The sequence below is a fragment of the Hippopotamus amphibius genome, chromosome 3, assembly GCF_030028045.1.
Source record: "Hippopotamus amphibius kiboko isolate mHipAmp2 chromosome 3, mHipAmp2.hap2, whole genome shotgun sequence".
NCBI lineage: Eukaryota > Metazoa > Chordata > Mammalia > Artiodactyla > Hippopotamidae > Hippopotamus > Hippopotamus amphibius.
In genome coordinates, this window is record NC_080188.1 from 110,163,266 (window position 1) to 110,174,761 (window position 11,496).

Genomic DNA, 11,496 nt, shown 5'->3' on the forward strand with positions numbered 1-11,496 from the left:
TAGGAGAACTAAAGTTAACCTTATGTATTTGGTATATACATGTAAAAAATACACAGAGAAGGATTTTTTGATTTAGGTCATTTTTTTTTAGGTCTTCTTTGTTAGGTAAATAATATAGTTGACACAAAAATATTTTTAATTTTCAAAATATTTAAATGTTTAACATCACCACTGATAAAATTGAGTAAAATATATAATTATTCCCATTACAAAAGTATTCTGCAATAGATTTATAAAATAAGAAGCAATTGAAAAATAAAGCAGCTTAATTCAATAAGTTGAGAATAATATTGATACTATATCTATTTTTAGTAAAATTTATATTTTTGTGTTCATACTGTTAATTTTCACCAAATTTATGTTTTCTTTCTTTCAGATGCATAATTCATTTGTGTATAACATACTTCAAACTCAAATATATGGGAAACCAGAGAAACATCTCAGAATTCATCCTTTTGGGACTTTCTTATGACCAGAACATAGAAACATTTTGCTTTGTGCTCTTTTTATTCTGCTATATTATCCTGTTGGTAGGAAACCTGCTGATCCTTGTGTCCATTCTATGCAGTCCTCTTTTTAACCAACCAATGTACTATTTCCTCAGCCACTTATCTTCCATGGACATCTGCTATACCTCTAACACTACACCCAAATTAATTGGTGACCTATTATGGGGGACAAAAAAAAACATTTCTTATGATAATTGCATGTTACAGGTCTTTGCAATGCACTTCTTTGGCGGTACTAAGGTCTTCATTCTTACTGCCATGGCCTTTGATCACTATGTTGCCATTTGCAAACCTCTCCACTACATGATTATCATGGACAGGACAATGTGCAATCTTCTAGTCCTGGCTGCTTGGGTTGGTGGGGCTCTCCATTCCTTTCCTCAATTATCTGTGATGATCCAGTTGCCTTTTTGTGGGTCTAATGAAATTGATCACTATTTTTGTGATATCTTTCCTTTGCTTAAAATTGCTTGTACTGATACCTGTATCACTGGTGCCCTTGTGGTTGTCAATTCAGCATTGGTAACCTTAGTTACTTTTGTTGTCTTATGTGTTTCATATGTCATTATACTATTCACTTTAAGAAATCACTCAGCTGAGGGAAGACACAAAGCCCTCTCTACCTGTGGGTCTCATATCACTGTGGTCATCTTATTTTTTGGACCATCAATCTTTGGCTACCTTAGACCTCCTTCTACTTACCCTGAGGATAAAGTATTTGCATTATTTTTCACTATCATTGACCTGATGTTCAATCCCTTAATCTATACATTGAGAAATACAGTGATGAAAAGTGCCGTGAGAAAAGTTTGGTGTCAAAGATTATTTTCAAAGGAAACACACAATTAATTTGAAGAAGCTTATATGTAAGCAACTTTATAAAAGAAAAGATCTTAATGTAAATTGAAAAGCCAAGAATATCTCATAGATTTTATTATGTTCTATCATCATTTTATGGAATGACTGAGAAAAATAGAAGTTAGAAATCTAAAGTAAAAACTAAGCCAACACTAATTTGTGCATACCAAAATAATTGGATACTTGGTGAAATTTGTGGAGTATTATGGTGGTGCAGGTATGGTCCCCTGCAAGGAAAAAAAAAAAAAATCTGGATCAAAACAAATAAGGCAATGCTATATTGATCCTTGAATATTAAAAGAAAATATTTCACATTATAATTATTTTAAAACTCTGGGCTTATGGGCCAGACTATTCAGTGACACATATCATTTGGTAGTGGAGTGCTTGAAATATAAAATAAAATAATAACCTTAGATTTGTGATAGAACATTCACATGTACTATATATCCTCTAGCAACATTCAGGAATCAGTTGCACAACAAAGAAATCAGTATACTAGAAACTGTTTTAACTTGTTTGCTGATGGTCTCCTGATTTCACGCTAAAAAATAATGGCTAGTAAAGATAGAGCAAGAGTCAATAATTGAGGCTGGTTAAAACATAATTAATGTTTTCCTACCTATTGATCAGAATACAAAACATTTCCCATAAAACTTACAGAAGTGAATAATAAAATGTAAGTGTTGACAGACTTCACCTGCCTAAAATGAGAACTAAACAGCTCCTCACTGGGTCCAGACTCAAAGATCTTTCCTGCTATGATGAAGAGAAAGAAATCTAGCAAAAGACAAATATGTGATCGAAAGCAAAACAGAGAAACAAGCCAGTGCATTTTGGCTGCACATGGATGTTCATAGCAGGTTTATTCATAATTGCCAAGCCTCGTAAGCAACTAAGATGTCCTTCTGTAGGTGAATACATACATTTTGGTACATCCAGTAATGAAATACTATTCAGCACTAAAAAGAAATGACCTATTCAGCCATGAAAATATATGTGGGAAACTTAAAAGCACATTGCTATGCAACCTACTGCATGACTTCAAGTATATGATATTCTACAAAAGGCAAGCCAATGGGAAATCAAAAAGATCCATGGATGCCAAGGGTTAGAGTGGAAGGAGTGATTAATAGGTGGAGCAGAAGAATTTTTAGGGCAGTGACCTCTTCTGTATGTTACTACAGTTGTGGATAATGACATGATACACGTCAAAACCCATAAACTGTATAGAACCTTGAGAGACCTCTAGTGTAAACTATGAATTTTGGATGATAAAGTTGTGTCAATGTAGATTCCTTTGATTGTAACAAATATCCACTCTGGTCGGAGAGGCTGTACTTGTGTAGGGATGGGGATATATGGGAGCTCTCTGTACTTTCCCATCAGTTTTGGTATGAACCTAAAACTGCTTTAAAAAATAAAATTCATTAAATAAAAATATACATTGTGGCACAAAAGATATATCAAATCATCTTGTAACAGGAATGAACAAGAGACTTCTGAGATAGTTTTTCTAGAGAAAATCTCTTTTAGCATGCTTAATAGAATTTAAATAAAGATCTCTTAGGGAACACCACAAGTACTGAATATATTGCCTAACAGGGATTTATTAAAAAGAAAATAAAGTATTGAAATAATTTTAGAACATATAAATGCAAAAAAACTGAAAATAGAACTACAATATCAACCAGCAATTCCACTCCCAAGTGTAGAAACAAAAAAGAGAAAAAAAAAAACAAACTATACACACTTATTTGAAAAGATACATGTACCCCAATACTTATAGTGACACTATTTACAATTGCCAAGATATGGAAGCAATGTAAATGTCCATCAACAGATGAATTGAGAAAGATGTGGCATATATATATCTGTATATATATATATATATATATATATATATAAATAATGAAATATTACCCAGCCATAAAAAAAGAAAAAATATTACCATTTGCAGCAACATGGATGGATTTGGAGGGCCTTATGCTAAGTAAAATGTCAGACAGAGAAAGGTAAATACTGTACGGTATCACCTATATGAAGAATATAAAAATACAACAAACTAGTGAATATAACATAAAAGAAGCTGACTCAGATATACAGAACAAACTAGTGGCTGGGGGGAGGAATATAGGGGCAGGGGAGTGGGAAGTATAAACTATTGGATGTAAAATAGGCTTAAATATGTAGTGTACAACACGGTGAATACAGCCAATATTTTGTAATAAGTGTAAATGGAAAGTAACCTTTAAAAATTGCATAAAAATTAAACATTGCAAGAGTTACAATCATTCTAAAGACACTGTTCAAGCAGGTCTAGAGGGCAGAAAAAATGATGAAGAAAGTAAAATTGAATAGGGCTGTTAGAGCAGAGAGGAGTTGGACAAATTACCATCTCAGAGAGTCCTAAAAAAGAAACAAAAATATCACCAGATTTAAAAAATGTTTTGGTGCTTTCTATGGTGTTTAATTACTTAGCTGAAGAAAACAAAATAAAATTGTCACTAAAAGTGAGATACAACTTTAATTCATTAAACAATAGACTCATTTCAAAGGACTCTTTTTTTTCCAAAGGACTCTTTAAAAGGTGATTATTTTATTTATTTTCATTATCATGTTTTCTTAATAATGTAAATTTCTGTTTTAGAGCATAATTAGTGATTAAAGTTATTATTTGAAAACAATATTGACCTAGAACTAATAACATTTTCTGATACAAATCTAAACACAAATTCCACTTAAATGAGACTTTAGACTTTAGCATTCTATAATACCAAAATATTTCACAGAAATCACGTAGTTCTTACAGTGGCTAACAGGTGTAATAGGTTGACAGCATGTTTTAATTGAGATATAATTGACATATAACTATATAATAATTTTATTATATGGACTTTTATATATATATATACACACATATGAATGATTGTGATAAGAATATTCAATATTTACTTTCTTAGCAAATTTCAAATGTAAAATACTGTATTATTAACTATAGCCATCATGCTGTACATTACATACCCAGGATGTAAATTTATGTATTTTATAAATAAATTTGATAACTGGAAGTTTGTACCTTTTGACTCTCTTCAACCATTTTGTCATATCCCTACCATCCTTTTCTGGCAACTACTGATCTATTCTCTGTATCTATGAATTCAGTTTTGATTTTTTTTTCTTTTTTTAAGATTGCACATTTAAGTGAGATCATATGGTATTTGTCTTCGTCTGACTTATTTCACATAGTATAACATTCTCAAGGTCCATCTGTGTTGTTGCAAATGCAGGATTTCCGTCTTTTTATGGCTGAATCATATTCCATATATATTGATATATCACATGTTCTTTATCCATTCATCTAACTGTGGACACTTAGATTGTTTTCATGTCTTGGCTATTGTGAATAATGATGAAATGAGTGTGGGAATCATATATCTCTTTGAGGTAGTAATTACATTTATTTTCTCCTTATGTTTCACAGTCCAATCCAGGATACCATGTTTCATTTAGTATTCTTGTCTCTCTACACCATTATTGCTCTTATGTTCAATCCCTTTATCTACATGCTGAAAGATATAAAGATGAAAAATGCCATAAGAAGTGATTGGTGTCAAACATTCAAACTACATCTTTATTGAAAAAAATGAAAGGAGGGACAGCTAGATGAGCTAGATGTGGAATCAGAGAGCTCGAAATTATCTCACAGGTTGATCATTCCACTCATATTGTTTTATGAATGATACAGATAGGACTGAAATTAAAAATAGCTGCTAATCAAATACCAATTCTATCATGCAAAAATAGAGTTCAAAATTTCATTAATTTTATGGGATTATGAGGTGATGTGAGCAGGGTTACATGTATAAAAGTCATCTGGGCTATAGCAATTAAGGCATTGCTACATTTATGGGAATATTAATGAAAAAAGAAAAAAATAATTCAAGTTATGAGAAAAGTTAGGTTCAATGCTTTCTGTATTCATTGTAAAAGAGTAACACTGAAGAAAAAGAATGATGAATTTCAGAGTACAAAACTGAGAGTTACAGCTTTCACTTTCATTTATTTTCTTAATTTGGTCAAATTGATTTGACTTAAATATTTTGGATTTTTTTCATTTTTCAGTAAAACTTTTAATATAATAATATTGATAGCACATGAAATTGAAAGATAAAATAAGAATGCTTATAAAAGACAACTCTACAGTATTTAAGACAGGATTTCTCATGAGCAATGTAAAAATCATTACTAATCTATAGTATCAAATGTTTAAACTGTAAGCCAGAAAACGCTTTCCATGATTATATCTGAATTTGGCTCAGCCAATTGTATCACTTAGCTAACTTCTTTCTTATTTCTTAGTCATATCCCATTTAATTATGGACCACTCAAATTTCCTGACACCTATGAAATCTTTTTTTAATTTTCTTTTTTCTTTTTTATTAAAGAATTTTTATTGAGATATAATTGACATACAGTAAACTTTTTAAAGCATATATTTAAAGTGTACTATTTGATTTTTTTTCTTATTAGTAATGTATGTATGGCAATCCCAATCTCTCAATTCATCCCACCCCAAGCCCCCTGAAGTCTTTCTTAATAAAACCAAACAATTTCAGATTTACTCTGAATCTCAATTAATTGATTTAATTGATTTTCTGAAATTAGAATGTGACTTTATTATACATTCATATTTTGCCAAATAATTGTATTACATGAAATGATAAAATATGATAAAAATCATATTTCTGCCAAGTAAGTTTATACTTGCAGATATGTTACAAGGAAAGAAAAGTTCCTATGTAGCCCTCACACAGGTTTTTTTTTTTTTTTCCCATCTTTATTGGAGTATAATTTCTTTAAAATGTTGTGCCAGTTTCCGCTGTACAACAAAGTGAATCAGCTGTATTTATATACATATAGCCATATGCTCTCCCTCTTGAGCCTGCCTACCACCCTCCCTATCTCCCCTCTCTACATCATCACCAAGCATCAAATTGATCTCCCTGTGTTATGCAGCAGCTTTCCACTAGCTATCTGTTTTACCTTTGGTAGTGTTTACATGTTAGTTCTACTCTCTCACTTTGTCCCAGATTCCCCTCCTCCTCTGTGTCCTCAAGTCTGTTCTCTACATCTGCATCTTTATTCTTGCTCTGCAACTAGGTTCATGGAAAAATGTCTTAAGTAAGTCAGTACCATTTTTTTAGATTACATATATATTTGTTGATGGACACTTAGGTTGCTTTCATGTCCTAGCTATTGTAAATAGTGCTACAATGAACACTGTGGTACATGTATCATTTTGAATTATGGTTTTCTCCAAGTATATGCATAAGAGTGGGATAGCTAGGTCATATGGTAGTTCTATTTTTAATTTTTTAAGGAAGCTCCATACTGTTCTCTATAGTGGCTATATCAATTTACATTTCTACCAACAGAGCAAGAGGGTTCCCTTTTCTTCACTCCTTCTCCAGCATTTATTTTTTCTAGATTTTTTAATGATGGCCATTCTAACCAGAGTGAGGTGATACCTCATTGTGGCTTTAACTTACATTTCTCTAATGATTAGTGATGGGCATCTTTTCATGTGTTTGTTAACTATCCGTATGTCCTCTTTGGAGAAATGTCTATAGGTCTTCCACCCACTTTTGGGTTGGGTTGTTTGTTTCTTTGATATTGAGCTGCATGTGCTGCTTGTATATTGTGGAGATTAATCCCTTGTCAGTTGCTTCACTGGCAAATAATTTCTCGCATTCTGAGAAAATGAGTCTTTTTCTCTTATTTATGGTTTCTCTGGTTGTGCAAAAGCTTTTAAGTTTCCTTGGGTCCCATTTGTTTCTTTTAGTTTTTATATCCATTACTCTAGGTGGTGCGCATTGCTAATATTTGATATTACCATCATACATTTCCCAATATTCAGAAAGCAACATTGATAATTACTATTAAGTAAACTCTATACTTTAATTTTACTTAATCAGTTTTTCCCAACTTTGTTGAAATATAATTGACAGTGTAAGTTTAAGATGCTGAAATGTGATGGTTTGATACTTGTATATATTGTGAATTGGTTACTGTAATAATGTTAATTAAAGCACCCGTATCCTTACATAATTACCTTTTTGGGGGTGGGGGTGAGAACACAAGATCTACACTCAGCAATTTTAAGGTATACAATTTCGTATTGTTAACTATATTCATCATGCTGTAGATTAGATCCTCTGAACTTATTTATCACATAACTGGAAGTTTGTACCTTTTGACCAACATCTCTCCAGTAAAAACAATTTATATAAATGTCCATGATCAGAGATGATGAGACAGATGTATCTAATAAAGGAAATTGTTTATAATGGGAAAAATATACCAGGCTATGGATATTAGCACATAGGATGGTACACAGCAGCTGAGAGCATCACACATCAGCATGAAGAAGGGTAGGGAAAACTCTAGCTCAAAACCTCAAGTGATTATTCAGGCAAAAGAAGCACAGACAAAACAGTGATGAATACCTAAGGTGATGGACCTTATATACAGGTTTGTACATATTGCTAACTCTCCCTCTACATAAAATTGACTCAGTTTTCATTTGCCAGATGGTTCTGCCTGCTCCCTGCACAGAGGTGTGACCCACAATATTAAATTAGGAAACTGAGATGGAGAGAAGTTGAGTGACTTGCAAGATCTCACAGCAGATGCATTAGGAATACATCAAAAGATGCAATAATTCCCACAGATAACCAGCTGAACACCAGCAGAAGACTTTGAACCCCAAAAAGGACTGCAAATAACCAACATAACTGGGACAAGTGACCTCTGGAGTCTGGATTCCTCGACCAGAAGTCAAGTTGGAGGCTCCAGGGAGGGAACACTGAGTCCAGAATGCTAGACCACTAGAGTCCTCAGCCACAGGGAAGATTAACTGCAGTGAATTCTCACAGAGGCCTCTATCAGAGTCTAAGACCCAGCTTTGCCTGACTGCCTGCAACTGCCAATGTTGGATACCTCACATCAAACTACAAACAAGACAGGAACACAAACCCACTCATCAGCACACAGACTATTTAAAGCCATATTAAACTCACAGATACCCTAAAACACACCATCTGACATGGCTCTGCTCATCAGAGGGAACAGACTCAGATCCACACATCAGAAAGCAGTCAAGTCACCAGACCCTCCCACCAGGAAGCCTACTCAAGACACTGGACCAATCCCAGAACAGGGGGCAGAGAGCAGAAACAAGAGGAATTACTACTTGGCAACATAGGGAAAGGAGACAGCAAATGGTATAAATTAGACAAAATGAGAACACAAAGAAACAACCTGCAGGCAAAGGAGCAAGAAAAAAACTGACAGGACCAAATAAATAAAAAGGAAATTGGAAAATTGCCTGAAAAGCACTTCAGAGTAATGATAGTAAAAATGATCCAAAATCTCAAAAACAAAATAGAGAAAATACCGGAAACATATAATAAGGACCTAGAAGAACTAAAGAGCCAACAAACAGTAATGAACAACACAAAAACTGAAATTAAAAATACTCTAGATGTTATAAACAGCAGAATAAGAGAGGCAGAAGAATGAGTAAGTGAGTTGGAAGAAAGAAGGGTAGAAATAACTGCCACAGGGTAGGAAAGAGAAAAAAGAATAAAAAGAATGGAAGACAGTCTCAGAGACCTCAGTGACAACATTAAACATGCCTCAGTGACAACATTAAGGCATTTGAATCATAGTCATCCCAGAAGAAGAAGAAAAGAAGACAGGGTCTGAGAAAATATTTCAAGAGGTTATAGTGGAAAATTTCACCATCATAGAAAAGGATATAATTAATCAAGTCCAAGAAGCACAGAGAATCCCATACAGAATAAACCCAAGAAGAAACATGCTGGGACACATAATAATCGAATTAATGAAAATTAAACAGAAAGAAAAAAATATTAAAAGCAGCTACAGAAAAGCAACAAGTAACATATAAGTGAAAATCCATAAGGATAATAGCAGATCTTTCTACAGAAACTGTGCAGGCCAGAAGGGAGTGGCAGGATATATTTAAAGTCTCAAAAGAGAAAAACCTCCAGCCAAGAATACTCTACCTGGCAAGAATCTCATTCATATTCAAAAGAGAAATCAAAAGATTTATATAGAAGCAAAAGACAAGAGAATTCAGCACCACCAAACCAGCCTTACAACAATTGCTAAAGGAATGTTTCTAGGCAAGAAACACAAGAGAAGGAAAATACCTATAAAAACACAGTCAAAACAATTAAGAAAATGGTAATAGGAACACACGTGTCAACAATCACCTTAAATGTAAATGGATTAAATGTTCCAACGAAAAGACACAGACTGGCTGAATGGATACAAAAATAAGACCCTTATATATGCTGTCTACAAGAAATCCACTTCAGACCTAGGGACACATACAGAGTGAAAGCAAGGGGACAGAAAAATATATTCCATGCATATGGAAGTAGAAAGAAAGCTAGAGTAGCAATACTCATATCAGACATACTAGACTTTAAAGTAAAGACTATTACAGGGGACAAGAAAGGACTCTACATCATGAACAAGGCATCAAACCAAGAAGATATAACAATTGTAAATATCTATGCACCCAACACAGGCACACCTCAATACATGAGGCAAATGCTAACAGCCATAAAAAGGGACATAGATAGTAACACAGTAATAGTAGGAGATTTTGAACCCCACTTTCACCAATGGACAGATCATCCAAACAGAAAATAAATAAGGAAAAACAAACTCTAAATGAGACATTAGACCATCTCAACTTCATTGATATTTACAGGACATTCCATCCAAGAACTACAGAATACACTTTCTTCTCAAGGGTACACAGAATATTCTCCAGGTTAGATCATATATTGGATCACAAATCAAGCCTCAGTAAATTCAAGAAAATTGAAATGGTATCAAGCATCTTCTCTGACCACAACACCATGAGACTAGATATCATTCACAGGAAAAAAAAAAAAAAACTGTAAAAAATACAAACACATGGAGACTAAACAATGTAATTTAACAACAAAGAAATCACTGAAGAAATCAAAGTGGAAAGCAAAAAATACCTGGAAACAAATGACAATGAAAACACAACAACCCAAAACCTATGGGAAGCAACAAAATCAGTTCTGAGAGGGAAGATTACAGCTATACTATCCTACCTCAAGAAACAAGAAAAATCCCGAATAAAAAACCTAACCTTACAGGTAAAACAGTTAGAGAAAGAAAAACAAACAAAAAACCCAAAGTGTGCAGAAGGAAATAAATCATAAAGAAAATATTCCGAAATAAATGAAAAATAAATGAAGGAAACAATAGCAAAGATCAATAAAACTAAAAGCTGGTTCTGTGAGAAGATAAACAAAATTGATAAACCATTAGCCAGACTCATCAGGAAAAAAAGGGAGAAGACACAAATCAACAGAATTAGAAATGAAAAAGGAGAAGTAAAAACAGACATTGCAGAAACACAAAAGATCATGAGCGATTACTACAAGGATATATATACCAATAAATTGGAAAAAAAGGATACATTCATAAAAAAGTGTAATCTTCTAAGACTGAACCAGGAAGAAATAGAAAATATGAACGTATCAGTCACAATTACAGAAATTGAGATTGTAATTAAAAATCTCCCAACAAACAACAGCCTAGTGCCAGATAGATTCACAGGCGAATTCTATCAAACATTTTGAGAAGAGCTAACACCTAGCCTTCTTAAACTCTTCCAAAATATAGCAGAAGGGGGAACGCTCCCAAACTCATTCTACAAGGTCTCCATCACCCTGATACCCAAACCAGACAAAGATATCACAAAAAAAAGAAAATTATAGACCAATATCACTGATGAACATAGATGCAAAAATCCTCAACAAAATACTAGCTAACAGAATTCAACAACACATTAAAAGAATCATACACCATGATCAAGTGGGGTTTATCCCTGGAACGCAAGGATTCTTTAATATATGCAAATAAATCAATGTGATACATCATACCAACAAATTGAAGGATAAAAACCATATGATCATCTCAATAGATGCGGAAAAAGCTTTTGACAACATCCAACATCCATTTATGATAAAAACTCTCCAGAAAATGGGCA

At 33.3% G+C, this 11,496-nt stretch overlaps 1 protein-coding gene across 1 annotated transcript; it reads left to right on the forward strand.

The window, feature by feature from the left end:
• The first annotated feature begins 419 nt into the window (after positions 1-419).
• Positions 420-1,358, forward strand: LOC130850219 (olfactory receptor 4P4-like). The gene has a single exon (XM_057729617.1). It carries the CDS (start codon positions 420-422, stop codon positions 1,356-1,358), a length of 939 nt encoding a protein of 312 aa, XP_057585600.1.
• The last annotated feature ends 10,138 nt before the right edge of the window (positions 1,359-11,496 follow it).

Excerpts from the sequence above, each read along its gene's own strand:
- LOC130850219 (XM_057729617.1), top strand. The coding sequence starts at position 420 with ATGGGAAACCAGAGAAACATCTCAGAATTCATCCTTTTGGGACTTTCT.